The sequence below is a fragment of the Lepisosteus platostomus genome, chromosome 1, assembly GCF_059453375.1.
Source record: "Lepisosteus platostomus isolate fLepPlt1 chromosome 1, fLepPlt1.hap1, whole genome shotgun sequence".
In the NCBI taxonomy this organism is placed as follows: Eukaryota; Metazoa; Chordata; class Actinopteri; order Semionotiformes; family Lepisosteidae; genus Lepisosteus; species Lepisosteus platostomus.
In genome coordinates, this window is record NC_142611.1 from 61,326,859 (window position 1) to 61,349,146 (window position 22,288).

General features: G+C 35.1%; 1 protein-coding gene across 1 annotated transcript in view; it reads right to left on the reverse strand.

Annotated features, from left to right (window-relative positions):
• Positions 1-3,728: 3,728 nt before the first annotated feature.
• Positions 3,729-22,288, reverse strand: part of naf1 (nuclear assembly factor 1 homolog (S. cerevisiae)) — a 38,111-nt gene continuing 19,551 nt past the window's right edge. Inside the window, exons 5-9 of the mRNA XM_088633296.1 lie at positions 22,037-22,119; positions 20,583-20,743; positions 10,929-10,980; positions 7,665-7,770; positions 3,729-5,593 (exon numbers count right to left, since the gene is read on the reverse strand). Coding sequence (XP_088489422.1) covers positions 5,130-5,593; positions 7,665-7,770; positions 10,929-10,980; positions 20,583-20,743; positions 22,037-22,119 — 866 coding nt within the window. The 3' untranslated portion in view covers positions 3,729-5,129. The remainder of the gene's footprint in view (positions 5,594-7,664; positions 7,771-10,928; positions 10,981-20,582; positions 20,744-22,036; positions 22,120-22,288) is intronic.

Sequence of the window (22,288 nt, forward strand, 5' to 3'; positions counted from 1 at the left end):
GTCATGCACTACTGCTACATCACCATAATTAAAAGCAATTAGTGTTTGTCTTTCACAGTAATTTGACATTACTGTTTAGATTTGTTACTGTTTGTCACTACCTACAACATGCAACTGTTGTTTAAGCATTTAGTTTTGAAAAAAAGTTATACATTTAATTAATTATTTTTTCTGAACTTCATCCAGCTTCACCTGCTTTTCTTTGGCTGCTTTCCTAAAATCACTCAATGTGATCCAGTCTGTTTTCAGCCTTTTCTAGCTTGTTTTTCACTTTGACCTCTCTGTTGGTAGAGACATTTTGCTCCAATATGCTCCCTTCTTTGAGCTGTTTGGTGCTTGCAAGGTACTGGTGACAAGCTTCTTCCACACCAATTAGAGTTATGTACAATTTGTTTAGGGTTCAACCATCTAATTTTCCTGACCAATGTATACTTGAGGGGGCATTTCTCCACTAATTTTGGCACTACTGCTTGAAGAAGCTTTTTTTGTGTTTAACTGAACAGAGAACACATCTTCTTCACAGAAACTTTCTTGTTTGTTTTTAACTCTTTCAGAAGCAGGTCAGCCATAAACCCCATATTCACCTTGGATCCATCCTTGTGAATTTAACTGTCATTAAGGTCTATTGTGACTAGCTTTTCAGCAGATATCACTTGGTGCATCTTGGTGAACCTGCTAATTAGATCTGAGAGCACACTAAATAGGTTATCACCAAGAAAACACTAACACCAGCCTGTTAGTTTGATATTTTTCCAGAAGAGGTAGAAAATCTTTGGCAATGGAGAGAAATATGTTGGCATTTGTGATGAACAATGGGTCTCTACAGCTTTCTTCAGCAACACTGTATGTTTGCATTTTGGCCCAAGAACTGTTTTGACATTCACACTTGCAACGTACTTCTTAACATGTGGCCAAATTTCAATTATTCTCTTTGTAACCAGCACAATTTCAAGCCAGCAATGTTGACAGTATTGCTTTAAAAAGGAGTAGCTGGTGACCAAGTCAAAAGCCATAAGACACAGCTCAAAGTTTGATCAACTCCCCAGCTGTTTTTCACATTTCATGTTTTAAATGCTTTTATATTTAGGGTTTTTGAGCCATAGGCTATAAGCTAGAAAACACACAGTGACCCATTTTCAATGAAACTGCAAGGATTACTACCCCTTACTGGGCTGCAGGCAATGAGAACAAACGGAATGAAATATCAGGTTTTTTCCCTACAATTTTCCCATCAATTTACCACTTTATTCTGTTATGGTGCAAGGACACAAGCCCCTTTTGCTTTTGATATTGTAGGCAAGAATGGTGTACAGTGTTAAAAAAATATAAATGCAAACAAGTTGATGAATTGGAGAAAACAATTAGAGCAAACAAATCTTACTTTGTATTGCTGAACACATTTTCATGCAAGTTCACACGTAATAACAGCCCGAGAAGCATGACATTGTTTTTGTAAACAATTTTAGAATTCTGTGCCACAATTCAAGAATTTGCATCAGCATAAAGGCTTTTATCACAATCTAAGATATAGCTAGTCATCATATAAAAGGCTTTTTCCATTATAGCTAGACTACTTCTTCTATAGCTAGGTAAACCTGTATTTTACAGTGTCATCAAACCAAGATACTTTTCACAAAATTATTTCTATTACAAGTTTCTTAATTTGCTTATGTTTGGTTAGATTATTTTCTCAGTGACATATATGTGAAACAAGAATGTGCGAATTAGCTCAATAATTTTGTCCAATAAATTAATAATTAGGAATAATTAGGTATTCCTACTTTTTCAGCACTTTCACAAAATCTGACTAATTTGAGTACTCAGCTCAGCCAGCAGGACTGAAATTTGTAAATATAGCTATTGTTTGCACAATTTGTGTCACAGATCTGTCATTGTTATAGTAAATCTTAACATTATTGCAAGTTATAAATGCAATGAACCATCAAATTTTGAGAAAAGAGTTAGTTGTGAAGACTTATTTTTCTTAAGTGCAAAGCATTTATTAGCTTGCTAAACAGAAAACAGGGCTAGGCGGAACTGTTACATCATCATGAGAACATTTTGTTGCTAACATTCTAATGCCATACAGTATTAGAGATGATGTGTTGCAAAGACCAGTCAACCATGATCACATATGTGTGACTGTACGCATCAAAAGGTTAATTAATATTTTAAATATTAAATACCGCATGAACCCAATCTGAATGAAATCACAAATAATAAATTAACTTCACTTCCTTATGTTATCATAAGACGGGTAGATTTTAGTTTGATTGGCTGTGCTTCTTTCAAACACCCAGCCAATTTTTCAGGAAGCCAATTTAGAAAACACAGAGGAAGGTAGATTGTGTGCATTCTTAACACAAATATATTTATGTTTAGTGAACTTTGTTTTATATTAAGATTCCATAAGTTTTCCAAACATGTTTCATTTTCCAAACTTTTCAAAGTCTGGAAATCATTTTAATTTCATACTTTTCCAGACTTTCCAGACCTGCGCAAGTATCCTGTATAAAATTATATTACATTATGTACCCTCCATTCACAGACTGTTAAATCAGAAGAATCTGTAACTCTATATTAGATGTGGAGTTTCAACCAGGAGGATAACAAGGAGTTCAGGATGAGCAGAATACCAAAAGGTCCAATCACTCATACTACACAGATGAGACATCGCAATACAGTGCTTTTTTGTTCATAAATGTGAGGTTATGAATACGGATATAGGGACTTCAAATAAGCTACTCTCTGAAATTCATCTGCTGCTTAATTTATCATCTAGATGGAAGGAAAACACTAATTAAATCCTAACCAGATTCCATGTGTTAGTACTTTTTTTATGACATAAACCCAGTTTACATGCACTGAATGTAAAATCCTTCTTCATGTAGTTCCAAAGTTCAGAGAATACCACGCAATGAAGTACTATAAATTTTGCAATCCTTGCAGCTCCTTTTTATGTTGACATGGTTATTATTTCATGTTATGTTAAAAATACATGACTATTTTTAATGTGAAGTTGAACTTTTTTGTCTTTTCACTGCCTGCCCCCCCACTCCCCAATAATATGTTAATACATTCAGCTATCCAAATTATCAGCAATGCTAAACACCGTGCCACTGTGCTGCCTTGACTGGCTATAATTAAGCTCAGTATTAAGATTTACTTTTACAGAGGTATTCCCTTGAGGCAAAAGAAGACTTTTGATTCTGGTGTGGAATTAAACTTTCAAATGAATCTGTGCCTCTTGCGGGCAGCTTCAGGGTCTTGCGTTTCATTCCAGTCTCAGGAATCTCTATGTAATTTTGTATTGTAGAGTGATTTGTGATTTTCCTCATACTTCCCAAAGACCTGCTCATTAGGTTTGACTGGATATTCTAAATCCTTCCTTTTTTCATGGCCCTGCATTAGACAACCCAAAGGGAATGGATGCTCTCAGTCCTACTTTTACTATTACTATTTTCAATAATAAACATTTAACAAACGTTTAAGTAAGAAACCTACACAACTTTCCCACAACACTACAGTATATCACTGCCTAAAAATAAAAAAAACTAGAAATTAGAAATAATAATAAAAAACTGACAAACATTGGTTAAGTTATACTGATACGCACAGAAACAACATAAGCTTCATTGATTAAAATCTTAATTCAATGATTTAGAGGTATTCTTGCATACATTTGTTCCCTTTGTTACAATCTTCTAAAAACAACAAATGCAGCAGCATTGTATTGATTCTTTATTCTGCAACTTTTTGTTCAGTCTAAAAAAATATTTCTCTGGTAGTGTTCATTTACACAATTTTCTAAGCCACACATGTTTATATTCTGGTGTACACAAAATGTCCTGCAAAGCATAAAAAAAGCTTCACAGACATCATTTTAAACTAAGAGAAGATAAACTGAAATGCTTATATGCAAGCTGAAGACAAAACAATATACTTCAATTTATGCTGAACTGAAAATATTTTTAAAACACTAACTATACACATGGAAAAATTGCCATATGTTAAATGTTATTGACTATATAATCATTTTAACACTAGTCTGTCTTATGAAAAAAACAAATTCACAGTGAAACCTTGAAAAAATATTACAATTCAATTACACATTGGCTTATGCAAAAAAATACATTTTACATAAAATAAAAACATTGTACAAAAAGGAATATATGTTTTGAAATGCATTTGCCGAAACAGCAAGGCAATGGGGATTCAGTATTACAAGTGTTATTCTAAAAGCCTTTTCCTGCTCAATTGGTTTTAAAACCTTTTTTTTCTTTTTAGAGTATATTTCTATACTCTGCACTTACAGTGGTGAATCTCACATATATACAAATATAATATCCACTAAAGGAATATGCCTCATGTGTCCTAAGATTACAGAAGACAGGAAAGCAACCAGCAGGCTGTCACTGCAGAGCTCAGTAAGGGGTGCTAACTCTTGTTGCTAAGAAACGGGAAGTAAAGTCCTATTTATAGAGCATAACATCTCTACCTTAGTATTTCTGATGCAGTGCAAAAATGTCAGAAAACTATAAGCTGAAACACAGGGCTCCAAATTCGTTGTACATAATAAATGTATTGAAATGTACCACAATTGAGCCTTAATGCATTTCCTTGCAGTACAGTTTTCAAAGATTAGTATCAGGCAAGAAATTAAAGGAACATCAGTCTGTCCCATGAAGACAGAATTATGTTTGGAACTTATTAAATCGGGTGTTAAGAAAAACACTTGCACTCTACCACATCATCCCTTTCTAATTCTAAATACTTGACCAAAAAATATTATATTCTTTTTAAGGAGAGGTATTAACAATTGAGATTACAAAGCCAAGTTTGTCTTCAAATGAATTCTTATGCAAAAGCCCAGGAGCATTTATGCCAGAACTTGAAAAAGAAGGGGGGACAACAACTATTAATTTGTAACACACATTTTCTGCATTAAGCATCAACATGAAGAGTGTTGAACCCTCAATCTTTACAATTACAAATGGTTACTCCTAATACAAAAATAAAACACATTGTCAAAAACTACACAAAGTCTCACTTTTAGAATGTATACATACAGTAATGTAATGTGTATTACTACTGGTCAGATAACAACACTGTGCAGAAAATTCTGTTATTTAGTACTGCGACCCACTCTGAGGGGGAAAATGACATCCTGAATTAGGGTAACTGGGTGGGGGAGGGGGTGGGGGAGGAGGCTGATGGAAGGGGGCACCATGAAGTGGAGGTGGAGGCCCCATCTCATGATGAGGCCATGGCATATTCATAGCAAGGTGAGGGGGGAAGGGAGGGGGGAACGGAGGCATTGCATTTGGGTACTGAGGTGGTGGAGGGTAGGGACAAGGTAACATAACACGTTCGTGTGGATGTCGGGGATGGGATGGAAATGGTCCAGGTAGTGCCATCATTCGGTTGTCTTGAGGAAGGAATGGCCTGTTTGAGTATGAGAAACTTCTGTTTGGAAAGCTCCCCTCTTCAGAATGGGGGTTGTATCCCCAGCGCTGAACATTTCTACCCTCTTGCCTAGGTGGAGTTTGGATCTGTTGTCCATACTGCATGGGTTCCCTAAAGTTGTTGTTGTCTGGAAAAAAAAAGCAAGTGAATTTTGTCAGTGAAAGGGTTACAACTGAAAATCTCACTGAGACTGAATGTAAGAATTCCTAACTCAACCAGGTCTTTAAATACTGATAATAATTTAATATACCATAAAGTAAACACAATGAAGTGATAAGTTAAAAATAAACTTACATATCTTAAAAGATATAACTAAAGTGTATATCTTATTCACTTTGAAGTTCCTACCATGAGCTAAGTTGCATGTTCATAAGCTGTACTACTCTCAAACTTTACAATACTTGTTCTCAGTACTTTATCACTCTATGTAATCCACTAAACCTAATTTGTTTAAATTGACTATTTTTGGCAGTTCACATTGTTTTCTCATTTCAAGCTTCTAATCACCCTATACAGTTTATTGTGCAATGTTGCTAAGAGTATACGTGTTAAATATTCTGCAATGAACTTGTCGTTAGAATGTGAAGGGGACTAACACCTCTTTCATCCATAATTGTTTCTTTAGGACTTTGGAGATGCATTAATGTAGAATAGAAGGAAAAAACAAAGAAGAAGCAGGAGCATAGGAAGAGAGAGAAGTCCGGAGGAGTTGGGAATTGAAGCTTGTGCCAGGCGAGAGCCCCTACTTCATGATCATTCAAACCAAACTTGATTGGAGCTGAGTACTTGAACCTTGTTAGAGAGAACGTGATATTCTGTGTTTTAGGGAACTTAGGTTTCCTGGGTAAAAGATACCTCAGTTAGATACCTCTTTCCTGCTTAGGGTGCACTTTTATGGATAGGGATATAGGCTCCCATTTATTTTGTGGCATCCAGGGTGCAGAGGGAGAGATTTAACTGCATGTTGCTTTGCATTTAGAAGGCAGTTCATCTCTTAAGTGGCCTCTGTAGGCATTAAGAGTTTAATGTTTAGTAACAGTCTGGAGTTTTTTGGGTGACCAGAATGTTAGGCCTCTGAAACACCTTGTTTGTTAATACTGTACATAAAGGACTTTTGTGTGTTGTGTGTAGTGTAGTTTATGTTTTGTCATTGTAATAAATATTTGTTTAACCAAGTGTGCCTGGATAATTACTTTTCTCACCAAAGCTGTGCCAGAGGACAAATAACTCACATGCCTCTAATTATACGAGCCGCTCAGGTATATTGCTGGAAAAAGCACTTACAAGTTGGGGGTTATGAATAATTACTTCACTTATTGACTATACCGCTTGGTGAAATCCTGATATCCACGATTTTCATAACCCCCCATTTGTAACAATATGCTATCAGTTACTACATCTTTTTAAAAGAAATAACTACTTTGGTTTTAAGATGCATGTTTTAATCTGCTATAATTTACCAGAAATATTTGTAAATTGTAAAAAAAAAATACATTAAGAAATATAAAATACTATTAAAATGTATAAATATATAAAAAATGTTTGCAAAAATGCTTCAATTCATGTAACACACAGAGATTTTTAAATTTCCAGAATCAAAAAATGATTCTGGAGATTCCATTGTTGTTTTCATCTTATTTAACAAATATTATTGTTACATAGTATTTAACAGATACATATGGCACGCACAAGAAATAAAAATGCAGGAATATCATTTAAATTCCATTTGAATATAAAAATGCAAATTATGTCTCAAACTTGCCTAGATAGATATAAATAAAGTTTGAAGCTTACAGATTTTTTCCCCCAAACAAAGCACATGGGGAAAATCAGTGCATTTTGCCTGAGGCTTGACAGTCCATAAAAATGTCTTTAATAGGTTTCATTGAGATTTACTGGAGAAATCAGGGTTACTGCTTCAGAGGGACACACTATTCCCTGGAAAGTACAGCAGTGATTTCTAAGAGGCATTACAGGTCACACATTTCATAACACATTTCATAACAGAAAAAGTGTCCCATTTTCTTGTTAGGAGTGTTCTGATGGATTTTCAAAATTTGCACAGAACTATTTAACTGTTTGTTCTAAAACAAAAATGAAGAGTATAAGATAATTTGGAAACAGGGCTAGTAACATATAATATGGTTTCTTTGGGGATTACGTGAAGGTATTTGCAATGAAAGATGCTGTATACTCACTTGACTCCTTTTGATCAAAACGTTTCTGCTTTTTCAACTGATTCTGGGGTTTTTTCTTCTTTTGCTTGGCTTCCTTTTCTTTTTCATCATCACTGAAATCCAAAGCCTGAAATATTGTAAATCCCAAATAAATATCAAGATTATTAACTGTAGTTCTATTCTAATTTAGAGGAATGCACACTTAATAATTAACTAGGTAAAGCATGTTATGCTATTCTAAATGGGCAACAAACTGTATAATAGCACACAAAACATGACTAAAATATACTGTTATTCAAAAACAAATACCTGATTTTTAGTAAGCAATCATAAGTTTTAGTTACTTGTTGTATTTAGAAATTAACTAAAAATTGTTGACTATGATATACTATGGAATATATAGTAAGTAAGTATTCATTCTGAAATGAGTAATGATTCCTGCATGTGAACCTGGAACCAATTTGAATGCAGTTTAAGTCTGGAATATTAAACCTTATGTTGCGTCTTTGTCAGTTTTTTAATGTTAAGAGAAATATGAACCTAAAATGGCCAGCAGCCACATCACTCTGCAAGTCACAACGGGCAACCCACTGAAGCTAAGCAGGTGTGAGCCTGGTCAGTACCTGGATGAGAGACCTCTTGGGAAAAGCTAAGGTTTCTGCTGGAAGAGATGTCAGTGGGGCCAGCAGGGGGCGCTCACCCTGTGGTCCATGTGGGTCCTAATGCCCCAGTATAGTGACAGGGATACTAGACTGTAAAGAGACCCCATCCTTCGGATGAGACGTAAAAGCGAAAAACTCTCTGTGGTCATTCAAAAAACCCAGGGTGTTTCTTGAAAAGTGTAGGGGTGTAACTGCGGCGTCCTGGCCAAATTTCCCATTGGTCCTTACCAATCATGGCCTCCTAATAATCCCCATCTATGAATTGGCTTCATTACTCTGCTCTACTCCCCACTGATAGATGTGTGGTGAGCGTTCTGGTGCACTATGCCTGCTGTGGCATCATCCACATTGGTGGACGCTGCACATTGTTGGCGGTGGAGGGGAGTACCCATTACCTGTAAAGTGCTTTGAGTGGAGTGTCCAGAAAAGCGCTATGTAAGCAATTATTATTATTATTACAATAATTGATCTAATAAACTATATAAAAATATAAATAAAGTGTATATTTTATACGATAAATTTTAGTGTAAGAAGGTAATTTTTTGGTTTAAAAGGGAACAGTAACAATGATACTATTTAACAACCATTTGTGTATTTTTTAAAATAATATCAGTTTATGATATATGATGGAAATTATGAAAACATTAATACCCAATGCAAAATCTACAGAACTCAATTTTGCAGTTAAAATTAAAGATGGAAACACTTAATAAAATTGCTGATGGGTATTGTTCACAAATCTCCAAATGTTCCAATTGGTACAGGACTAAAGCTTAATAATACTTAATATATTCCACTAATGTGTGCAAACAGTAATTGATTGTGTAAATCTCCATCCCCCTTGAGTCAATATTTGGTAGAGGGAGCTTTGGCAGGAATTAGACCCAAGAAATTAGCCTTCTTGGGTAAGCCTTTACTAGCTTTGCAAATCTGGACACTGCAATCTTTGTCTTTCTTTTTTGCAGGTCGTGGATTGTTGGTGAACAGCATTTTTCAACCCCTGCCACAGGTTCTTGGTTAGACTGAGGTCCGAGCCTTAACTGGGTCACTCCAGAACATTGACATTTTTGTTTTTAAGCCATTCCGGTGTGGCTCTGTTCGTGTGTTTTGTGTCATGGTCTTGCTGGAAGATAAATCTTCTCCCAGGTCCTGGGACTGTTGTAGACTACAGCAGGTGTTCTTCCAGGATTTCTATGTACTTTTCTACATCCATTTTACCTTCACAGGGCCCTGATGCAGCGAAGCATCGCCATAGTATGATGCTGTCACCCCCACGCATCATACAGGTTGGTGCAACACTTGGTGGTAGTGGAGGGGAGTCCCCATTACCCGTAAAGTTTTTTGAGTAGAGTGTTAGGAAAAGCCTTATATATATATATTCCTTATATAAATGTAAGGAATTTATTTAATTTATGCCTTGCAGTAGGGATAATGTTCTCAGGATTTTTATTTCACTTCTCAGGGTCTCAGAGTTTCCCCACATACCTTCAGACTGTAGATCTGATGCATTTTTTTTCCCGCACCAATGGCTTTTATTTTGCCACTCTCACATGCTGCCCAGAATTGTGACGCACCCAGGCAACTGTTGTCATATGTACAGTTTCTACCAACTCAGCCATGAAAGTTGTAATTTCTTTAAAGTTGTCATAGGTCTCCTGCAGGCGTCCCTGGCTAGTGCTGTTTTCTTCTTTATAATGGATTCTACTTTAGGAGATATGTAATGCTTTGGAAATTTTCTTAGACACTTCTCCTGATTGGTGCTTTTCGAAAACCCATTCCTGGATAGCTTAGAAAGTTCCTTTGTCTTCACAATGCAGTTTTGTTGGGAGCTGAACTGATCAATTGTGGGACCTCCCAGAGACAGGTGTATTTAACCTGAACTCACGTGAGACACCTTTATTGCACACAGGTGGACTCCATTCAACTATGTGGCTTCTAAAGACAATTGATTGCACCAGAACCTATTTAGGTGTGACATAGCAAAGGTGGTAAATACTGATGCAATAATTTATTTTCTGTTTTAATATTTATAAATGTGGATAGCACTGTGGCAAAGTGGTTAGCATTGCTGCCGCTATAAGTTCAGTTTTGTACCACACACAGTCCAAAAACATACCTGTAGGTTTAATTAGCTTTTGGGAAAATTGGCCCTGGTGTGAGTGTGTGCATGTTTGTGTTCCTGTGTGTGCCCTATTCTTTTCAAGGAAAAAGAAGTTAGAAAATGGATGGACATTTCTAATTAATTTAGCGGGATCTGTAGAAATCTGTTTTCACTTTGACATTATAGAGTGATTTCAAGAATTTCAATCAAAAACATTATAATTCCATATTTGAATATAATAAAATGTGACAGTCCAAGTGGGGTGGATACTTTTTATGGCCACTGTAATGGCAAATGAAGAGGCTCTAGGTCTGGAAGGTATGTTAACTGTCCTTTTGAACACACAAGCCTGTCTCAGCAAACGTTTTCACATGTATGATTAACATTGCTGCACTTAAATGACCAGAAAAGCAAGGTTTTTCTTCTGCAGTTCTCAGTTATGGAGTGCACTCTCTAGTATGAAACAGAGAGAAAAAAAATACTATTTGACTTCAGGGAAAAACAAAAGCAGACTATACTTACCTCAGGGGGTGGTTCTTGGTCATTTTTCCATGATGCATCAGAACCTCTCTCACTAAAAGATATTATTAAAGATATTCAGAATAGAAGTTCAGAAATGTTTAGCTTTTGTCTGCAATGTCCTGAAATGTATGTAAGGTTAAATAATGAAGCCAATTACAAAAATAAGATTTAAAAATGTATTTACATTTTTACACACCACTTTAAGAAAAAATGTGTTTTTTTGTCTCTACTCACAAATGGTTCTACTAATCTTCGATATGTTATTATTCGGCCTGACTACATGCACAAAAAATGCAAAGAGTTTGCATCAAATTACAAGAAAACAGACTTTTGAGTCACATAGAATTGAACAACGTAACACTAAGAGCTGTTTTCCATCACTAAATCAGACTACCGGCAGCTACTTCAGAAATCCCATTAGCAAGATCAGTTCCACTCTTCCCTGTAGAAACTACAATTTCAGGTGTAGCTGGTCACTCATGAGATACATGCTTGCATTAAGGGAAGTGCTCTACAAGAGCTATAGCAGCATCTTAAAAACCCTGATTTTTATAATGATATACATTATTCTTCTCAATCTAGAAAAGTGCTATTCAACAAATGGCATTTTTTGTGCAAAATGGTGAGCTAGCCATTTCATCCACTTCACATTGGATTAGATGTGGTCCTTGGTGCTTCACAGCACTTGTATATATCACATCATTAACTAGGATTCAGGAGCAGAATAGCAACAAGAGAGTGTTGCACAAGGAAACTAATAGGTCATGCTTATAATTAACATTGTTTGAAAAAAAAACATTTAAATCAAAACCAAAAAAATAAATTATTACAGCATAGATTATCCCTCTTTTATGTACATTGTCCTGAAAGTTTTATCAAAACATTTGCCACCATAATAATTCCTGTTATAGCTTGCATTCATAAAGTTAAGCATGATGAATGAGGCGACACATTATGAATAAAAAATAACAGTATTAAGAGAGGTTGTCATGGCAAGCAGTACAGATATAACTGTATAGGTACTACTTCATTCAGTTAGTTACTTTATGAGCCTGCTTTCACTCTCATGTAGCTATACTATGGTCTGGAGACTACAGCACTCCTTAAATGGAGTTATAATTTACATTTATATTCATTAGTTTTCTGCTGGCCTTCAGCATATACTTTATAGATCAAAAACTGGTATGTAGACAATAGTGATGAAAACTGCATTTAAAAATATTAGGTGCTTGTTGTGCAGTACATTTGTTTAAATCTACAAACCATTAATCATTGAGGAGCATACGCAAACTATTAATGACTGCTTAATACATAATCATGCACTGCCAAATAAATGACATACAGAGAGAAATTAATAACGTAGATGGCTGTAATTCAATTTTTCATAGTTGTATTTTATGCAGGCAATAAAAGTTTAAATAGCTGATTCATAAATTCATAATTTATCATTATCTTTCAGAAAAGTTAATTTACAGATCACATTTCAGATCAAAGCTGCAAAACAAAAATAATTTGCACAGCATAAATTGATTAAAATTAAGTAAATAAAATAAGACGTTAACAAAGGTTTAGAAACAGTGACTGAGGTCTGCATGGATTGATGCTTTTTTCACAAATGAAAATACTAGACCAGAGTGATGTGAACACGTTTTTATCAATGTATAAAAATGGTTTGTTATAAGGGTAGATGTCTGAGACGCGTTTCTTATGAAAAAGGGTTGCTGTTAGTGCATTGGTAATCAAAGAAGAAAACAACAAAGCTCTTCCTAGAACGTAAACATGACCGAGTACTGCAGATTAAATAAAATACATTGCACAGCCATGTATTTTTAGTACATTTCTTTTTCATATCCACAGATGATATATAATTTAATAGTTGAGTCCCAAAACAAGCAAATTATTTATCCCCATCCTGTGTTTGAACATATAGAACTTGCTTCCACCAATCTTGCTGGCCTGAATTCATTTTTATCTCTACGGAACAGAAGAAAATTTCACTCCTCTGATGATTTGGTGATTCACATATCTAGATCTCACATCCTTTTGATTAAAACCAGAAGAGAAAAACTAATTAGCCAAGGAGCACACTTTAAAGACCTGTGAAATGTGAAGAACCATATTCTAAACTAGACATCTATTTTGCTCATTGCTTCACACAGGCCACATTCCCCAAAGAATTAGGTGAATGGCATTTTCACTTAATTCATTCATAAAGTATCCTGTAATCTTAAAGTCTGATGGTAAAACAATACACACACAAAATATAGTTACTGCAGGATTTGATACTGTAAATGCCAGTGAAAAATGGATGATAGATTAAATCACTGTCATTTGTATGCATTAACTAAATATTGCTCTGAATTCAATTTTATTACAGGATAGCTGTCCTTGAGGCTGTGCCCTTGTTTATACCATTCTGAACATTCGGCACCTTAAAAGTACAAACACCTTAGTAAAAGAGAGAAACATCACTCATGAAAGCACTGAAATCACTGAAACCTATTATTTTAAGGTGAAAAATACAAATAATTCTATAATGTATATCTTACTCTTTTCTGTGGTTCCATCAAGAGATTATTAGTCATCCCAAGACCTAAATAACTGTATGATCCTGTACATCTTTCAAATAAGACTGAAGAATATAAGCCAAACATGCTGTAAATTAATATGCATGTCACAGAAAAGAGACAATATTGTTTTCATTAATATTGTTCAAGCCCAAGAGTAATCATTTTGAGTATGATAGTATAATTAGGCCACTACGCTCGGTTTCATAACATATCCGTTATGTATTTCAGTCCTCCAGTCCCAAGATACTGAAAAACCATTATACTGGCTAACTTTTAATTTCAATTAAGCATGTTTTTACTACAGATTACTACATGCTGACTCTCTGCTTAACCATTAAGATTGAGATTTAAGGTGTTAAGATGTCTGGAAACTTATCGTTTTTTCCAGGGTAATATTAACACCAACAAATTCCTCTAACAAGTTGCATACATCAGCATGAGTATCCAACGTTTTTTTTTACCTTTGCTTTCTTTTCCAGATATCTCCATCTCATTACTATCGATTTCATGCTTTTGTTATGTGAAGTTAAATATTTGTCTAATGTAATCTTTGAATGGGGTCCAAAGTGATATTTCAGGTTGTATAAAATACTCATCAATGTACATACACCGAATGGATATGATTACATGGTTTTGCTGTAGTTGACACCCATTTATAATTCTCACAAAGTACGTAAATTTCTTGAATGGCTACAAATGCTCACCATACCCCTTCTCTCTAAACAAATCTATTATTTTCTGAATAATCACAAATTCTATGTTAATTTCTCCATTTTTCCTAACATTTGTGCAGCTGGTGATACAGGGGCACACACGAGAGTATAACAGAAATGCAGATTTTCAAACCAAGTCATTCAGAATGCAGAGCCCCACATCACAAACTGCAAGAGGTTATCATCCACCTATAAAAAAGTAGTAGCCCGCTTTCAGCACTTACAGTGTATGAAATATGAAAAAGTGTTAAAACATACGATTGCAATAAATGTGTGCTTGTGAGTCGACATTTGCAAAGGTGAGCTTTGCCATATGTGAGGGTCACAAGTTTAAAAATTTTTCAAGGAATGTGCAGCACAGTTAGCTGATGTTTTTACAGACATTTTGAATATCTCCCTGTGCCAGGCGGTCATTCCTGTATGTTCCAAGACCACGATTATACCAGTGCCGAAGAAGACTACCGTGTCCTGTCTCATGGGCCCCCTCCAGTTTGTGTATCATCCTGACCAGTCTACCCATATCCCTCGCCCTTCACCTTGCCCTGTCCCATCTGGATAAGAAGGACACTTATGAAAGAATGCTGTTCATTGACTTAGCATTCATAGATTCGGGACTTTCTGACCGAGAGACCTCAGACAGTCCGGATTGGAAACAACATCTCTAGTACCACCATACTGAACACCAGAACACCCCCCCCAGGGCTGTGTACTCAGCTCGCTCCTGATCACACTGATGACTCATGATTTCACTGCTAAACACAGTGCAAATGACATCATCAAGTTTGCTGATGACACGACAGTGGTGGGGCTCATTAGTAACAATGATGAGGCACCATACAGAGAGGAGGTGGAACAATTAGCGGACTGATGCTTAAACAACAATCTGTCTCTGAATGTAGATAAGACAAAAGAGGTGAAAACTGACTTCAGGAGGGTTCACGCCGATCACTACAGCACATCAACAGCTCCCCTGTGGAGACAGCTACAGGTACTAAGTTTCTTGGTGTGGATATCACAGATGACCTCACTTGAACCATCAACACCACCTCCCTAGTTAAAAAAGCACAACAACTTCTCCACTTCCTGCGGCAACTGAGAAGGGCAAACCTCCTCATACTCTCCACATCCTATAGAGGTACCATCAAGAGCACCTTGACAAACTTTATCATTGTTTGGTTTGGGAATTGTAAGGTCTCAGACCGTAAGTCCCTGCAACGATATGGCAGGAAACATCATTGGAGCCTACTTTCCGTCCCTTCAGGACATCTACCACAAACTCTGCACACACAAAGCCTCCAGTATTGTGGACGATCCCTCCCACACCTCCTGCAACCTCTTTGCCCTCCTACCATCTGGTAAAAGGTATCGCAGTAGATGGGCCAGCTCCACCAGACTCCATAACAGGTTTTTTCCACAGGCTCTCAGGCTCCTCAACAAGCTCCTGGTACCTACTGCACCTACTCCAAATCTGGAAACTTAGTTCTTTTTTGCCTCATGTCAGGCATACTGTCTGATGTATTCTTTGCACAGTCCTGTAAAGTAAATTGCACTAGCACATTGCACTTTATGTACCCTGTCAGTAATGTCTATGTCTACATTGTCTATAGCATTGTCGACCTGGAGAACGATATCTCGCTCCTCTGTGTACTTGTCTATGGCTGGAACGACAAATAAATTTGAACTTAAATGACACCGAAATTTAACTCTGAGAAAGTGAGGAAACAGGGTCCAAGAAAGAGGTTGAGAGAAACAACACAACAAAAAATTCTAGGTAAAGGTTCTTTCCATGCTAAATGTTTCAGCCAAAACTTGTGCCTTTCCTTCACATTCTTCCAGTGTGGAATGAACCTTTACCTGTTCCTTTGGAGGATCTGCATGCTCACGCAGCTACTTTCTCGAACGTCTTCAAAAACAAAATTCTTTATCTAAGGAATCCGAGGCCTTTCTATCCACCTTCATCCAGCAGTGCTTCCACATGTCAATGTCCAAGGAGGCCACTTGTGATCTCAGGTCTCCACAACAGCATTGTAGCTGATAAAAAAATTAGGTAACCATTTTTTTTTTACTAAACACTATAACTACTTAAGGTGACCCTTTAACCATCAGTCATTAGTAGTCGCAGAGACACCAGAATTCAATGCATTTGTCCCAGCTACAGTAATATGTTAATTAAACATATTGCTGTCTGGCCTTCACACTTTTTCTGAGGTTCTAAATGTTTCTGCAGCACTACAGAAGTAAAATTTATGTTGAGAATGCTTCCAACAGGGATGTATGCAAATCAATTAAATATTCCAAAAGCTAAACTAATCCCTCACAAAAGCAAAAAGCTTTATCTCACAAGTTCAGTCTTAGAACTACATTGGTCCAATTGGATATAGCAAACTATTCAATAAAATTAAAACTTCTATTATAGCCATAATAAAAGCTTTTTTAAAACCAATGACATGTGAAGAAATAGAAATAAAAGTGATTTAAATACATTTGAGGGCTTTTTAAAACTTAATATTTGCGTATAGTACTTTAATTACATATTTCCTTTTAAATATTAAAAGGCTGACTGCGGGACCCTTGTACCTTATTGCAAGTACCAGAGTACAGGGAGTGTGTAAAAACTGATAAAACTCATGCTGAAATATAATCCAAGGAGAGGAAGTGGAGCTGTTAACATTTTTATGCATCACTGAGTTTTGCATTTTAAGTCACGTTGCAATTTGCATACATTATCATTCAACTATAAAAAAATAAAATTTTATATAGTACAGATTCATAAATGTTCTGTTATTCAGAAGCATGCATTTGTTTCAAAGAAACTTTGAGTTTAAAATGATATAACCTACGAGATATTACACTTAATTTTAAGCATCCTTTAACAAATAGAATGAACTATAAACATTCAAATTCAACCTAGCAAAAAGTTGTGTATAACATTTCAGATTTTCTCTGTGCAAAATTAAATCCTCACTGCTAATAATGAAAAAAATAGTAGAATAAATAACATTTATGTTATATGATTTTTTTTAAGTTACCATATTTTGTAACAGTGACATCAGTTGCACAGTTACCTTTTATACTCAACTTGAAACAACAAACTGTATTTTAGACATTCTTCCTTACTCCTTGACAAAAATCATCTGGTCTTTTTATTTCAAAGACTACAAGAAATTAAAAGGAAAAGGTAAATCTGTATATATACACACACGAATGTACAGTTTAATCCATAAGTATTGGGACAATAAAATGAAAATTTCAATTTCTGTTGTATATTCAGGGAATTTGGAATTTAGATGAAAAGATAGATATGAAGCAAAAATACAGATTGTAAACTTTTTGGGTTAATTCTGTGCTATATGTTGTACTATTTTAGAATAATACCACTTTTTGTGCTTGATCCCCCCATTGGACCATTGGCTGCCAGTTGTTTCTTATTAGTCAGGTGTATCCTGTTGCATTGATTGTGCACATAAAAATGAATGTGAATGTGTACTGTTGGATGTAGCCTTTGCTCTTCCCTTTGGAGTCAGAAGGGCCTAAACCATCAAAAGACTAGAGAACTGTTTTGAATGAAAAGCAAGCAATTTGGATGTCTGGGGGAAAAAAATCAATCAGAACCACAGCCCAGAAACTGGGCATAGCAAAGTCAACAATCTGGCATATCCTGGAAAACAACTGCAGCTGATGGTAGAAAAATTATTAGAGCTGTGAAGAAAAACTCATGGACTCATGGCTGAAATCACCAACATCTTCCCCATTGGCGGGGTAAGCTACTGTTCGCAGTAGAATTTAAAGGCTACACCGCAAGATGTAAACCCCTCATTAGCACCAAAAATAGAGAAAACAATTACAATTTGTAATAAAAAGTACAGAGGTGAGCCAGTACAGTTCTGGAATGAAGTGTGACACATGAGAAAAACATAAACCTCTACCAAAGTGATGACAAGATGAAAGTATGGAGAAAGGAGGAAAACTGCAGAAAATGTAAAACATACTACTTCACACATGAAACATGGTGGAGGTAGTGTCATGCCTTGGGAATGCATTACCTCCTCTGGAACTGCCTCACTCATCTTTATTAATGATATAACTAATGATTGTAGCAGCAGAATGACATCAGAAGTTTACAAAAACATCATGTCTGTCTGTATACAAGAAAATGCCTCCAGATTTATTGGCCAACAACGAATTGGCCAGCCCCTTATCATGCGGCAAGGCACACTGCCAACGCAACCAAGGAGTCTGAGGGGAAAAATGAAACCCCCAAAACCAACAGTAAATGAAAATGGCTGCAACCAAGACTTGGCAAAGAACCTAAAACAAACAAGCCAAGAGTTTGGTACTGCCAATGGGTCACAGGCTGGATGCAGTTATTGCGTGCAAAGGACTTGCAACCAAATGCTATAAAGTTTAATACTAATTTAATTTACTATACGTTACTGTAATTTGTCCCAATACTCATGGCTCATTACAACTGGGGAATGGAACACAAAAAGTGGCATATGTGTAGAAATATCCAGAAATAAAAGATTACATTCTGTACTGAATTTGTGGCATAATTATGGAAAGCACTGCATACTGACCATGCTCGGTTGAGAAGAAATCCCCTAGCTATAAGCGCTTTTTTACTTAAATCTATATTAGGTGATGTAACTTATAAATAAGACAGTCATTATTTCTATTTGTAAAAAAAAAATGAGTGATATGGTACTTCAGAGTAAGAAAACATTCAGCCTATGGATATCATGTTACACTTGACAGAAAATTATATTCCATAAGCAGCAAGCATTCCTCACACTCCTGCACTAACACTATTCCCATCATTACTCTCTCTCCAAGGTTTCAACCTACATATGCAAAAACACTTTCCATATCTACTTGATAGAGCAGATGTAAACAACCACTAATCGCAGACACACAACAGAATGGTTGTCTAGCAAACAATGTTTCTACAACAGAGGAAAATACTGCTGTTTCTAAGCAAAATTACAATGAATCCTAAAGCCTTCAACACCATAACTGGGTAGTGATCTGGGTAGTAAAAAAAAATGTTTTCTCATCCACATATGCATTTGTTTTTTGTTTTCCAGCTCATTACATTTTAGTTAACATGTGGGCACTTCACATCAGCACAACACAAAACCTTGAGGAACTAACTGAACTAGGAATTCTAAACTAAACTAAACTAAAACACTAATAGTAACATATTAGCTTTATCTATGTTATTAAATATATGTCAAATTCAATAAAGCATCCAAATAATAGTTACATTGAATTTGAAATGTTATTTTTGAAGCACTTCTGACTATAGTTTTTCAATTTAATTTTAACATGACTAATAGAATTGTTATCCCTATAATATGGTAACCACAGGGAAAGCAAGCAAACACAAAGTATTTTAACTAGAACCCTCTATTGCAAATCAGCTCATTGAAAACATTTGTAGAATTTTAAAATCAGGATATAAGTGAATAAGTCATTAATAACATTCTATGGCTACTGTAAAACCTAGGCATTTGTTTATTAACATTTGGCCTCTAAAAGCCTAGCAAACTATGACTACAAACACAAAGGGGCAGACTGCACCCTGATACTTTATTTCTTCATTCCATGGCTACTGTTGACAGACGATAAAAAATAACAAAACAGTTCAAGTAAAGGAACAGCAGTGAGCAAACAATGTCATTAAAATGAATGTTTGTTTAAATATGTTGCAATATTAATTAAAAACAACGACCTGACGCTCTTGTGGAAAAGTTTCTCCTTCATTAACGCTTATAATTTTAGCTTTCATTCCTGATTTATATACATATACAATGCTTTCAATGGATAAAAGTTTACCATGAAGAGCCACCAAATAAACTGGAAAAAGCAATACATACTTAAAATACCACTTAACAATAAAACTTGTGAACAAAGTCTCAGATGTCACTATATTTTCATTATATTTGGGGCCTGATTTTCCACGGTTTGTAAATTTGACAAAAAGGACACTACTGATGTTCAGTTAAGTTATATCAAACTTAGTGCTTGCAAAAATCAATCTGCAGATTCACTCAATGCTATAATTTAAAGCTTATAAATTCCTTTAAAATCAAAACAGTCTTACTCATTAGTACATTCTTAGTGTTTTTTTATTTATATTTATAATTATGTTTTAAGCAACTTAACTGGTTTTGTAATTGTTACACTAAAAGAACATTAATGATTGTCAGAAAAGCTAGTATCTTTGGAAATGTCATTAAATGTGGACCGTGCTCTGACTTTAACAGGATCTTGGAAAATAATTTAAAAAAAAACAGTTTTTGATTTTACTCACATACAATTTGAAATCAGGCCTGTCAATTTTTTTTTTTAAAGATTTTAATTTGACTTACTTTTGAAGTTGTTCAGTGAAGATGTACTCAGTAAAGTCTTTCACAGAAGGTGCAAAATAAACTGTATCATGCATTTTGAGGTCTTTCGCTGTAATGTGCTCTACAGAGTTGAAGCGAAGAACATAGTATGGATGGAACACAGGTCCAAAAATTTCGAATACCTAAGAGGAAAAATATATTGGTTACTTTTTAATTCCTTCTCCTAAAGCAAAGTGATGCTCAAAAAAAGATATATCTCATCATACTCTACAATGCATTTCAAGTATCACTAGCAGCTAAAACTACATGAAATTCAACAGAGTTATACCCAAGAAAAACACTGCATACAGTCATCACTCATAAACCCAATTAAATAATAACATTTAATAAATTATTCATAAAGAATGAAAATAATGTTGACTTCAAACACCTGAAACCATATGTCCTGAATAAACCAAAGCATGAGTGCTCAAGTCTCTGCATAGAATTATGTGTATTTAAGCTTAAAAGCTTAAGCCGTATTTAAGCTGATGGTCTAATCAACAAGGAAAAAGAACATTTCACTACATAGAATAAAGTCTGTTACTGCAGACACAAACAACACTAAAAATATAAATATTGGCACCCAACAGTCTTTATTGCAAAAATGTATATGATTTTAGTTGTTTTGTTCCAAACACTAGTGGACGAGAAAAACAACAATGGGAGCATAACACATTTAGTAAAAAATATAAACTAAAATGACAGCAAATGGAATATTATTACTTCACTATACTATATTTTGTTATGCTAAAATAACTCTTGAGCCTGTAATGACTTGACAATATTTTGTGACCATCATTCTGTTAATTAATTCATATCTTTTTTTAAGAACACAAGAACAGTTATAAATGAAAAAGGCTTTTCAGCCCACATAGGCCATTTGGCAGATAGCAGCTAATTAAGTAGTTTAGTTTCTTGAAAGAGCTTCATTATAGATTTGTCAAAGCTATTATGTCGCAATACAGACTTGCATGAAAAATTAAGTCAAATATGATATATTAATAATATAGAAGGGACAGAGTTCAGCTGAAGAACATTTTAAATGAAGGACATTTTAAGGTCCAAGTTATTTAACAGCAGATCTTTCAAACATAATAAAACGTTCTGGAATGGTTATGTTATGAGAGGTTATTTAAACCATATCACAAGCCTGAAGACAGTGGTAGTGTTTCAAAAAACCAACAACTGTCGACAAATGTAAAATGTTTAGTCTCTAAAGTTTCATAAAGCATTTTAAAATTAAAACATGAGGCTGAAATGCAATCATTTTTTCTAAAACCTGTTTAAAGCCTAGTATTATTTTGGGTATAATATATTTGAGGTTGATTGGAATACTGTACATGCTGCATGGGAGCACAGGTATAAACATAACAGATGGAATCAATTAAAACAAAATGAAAGGAAGCTTTTACATTATACATTATTTCACGTACCTTTCCAATTGCAAGTCTTTTATCATTAAATAGGAGACTTTCATCTTTAAGGGGTGGTGTATCTTTCAGGGATTCAACTATTACTGGAAAATAAAGTATACATATTACGTTTTTCAATGCTCTTTAAGTACAACACCAATTATTAATAGAGATATAAATCGTTTAAGGTCTTGCACTATGACGTCTAAAGCAGTACGATGTATAAGTTTGAAGTATTAATACATTTTCTAGAAGACATTTTATACCCTTCTA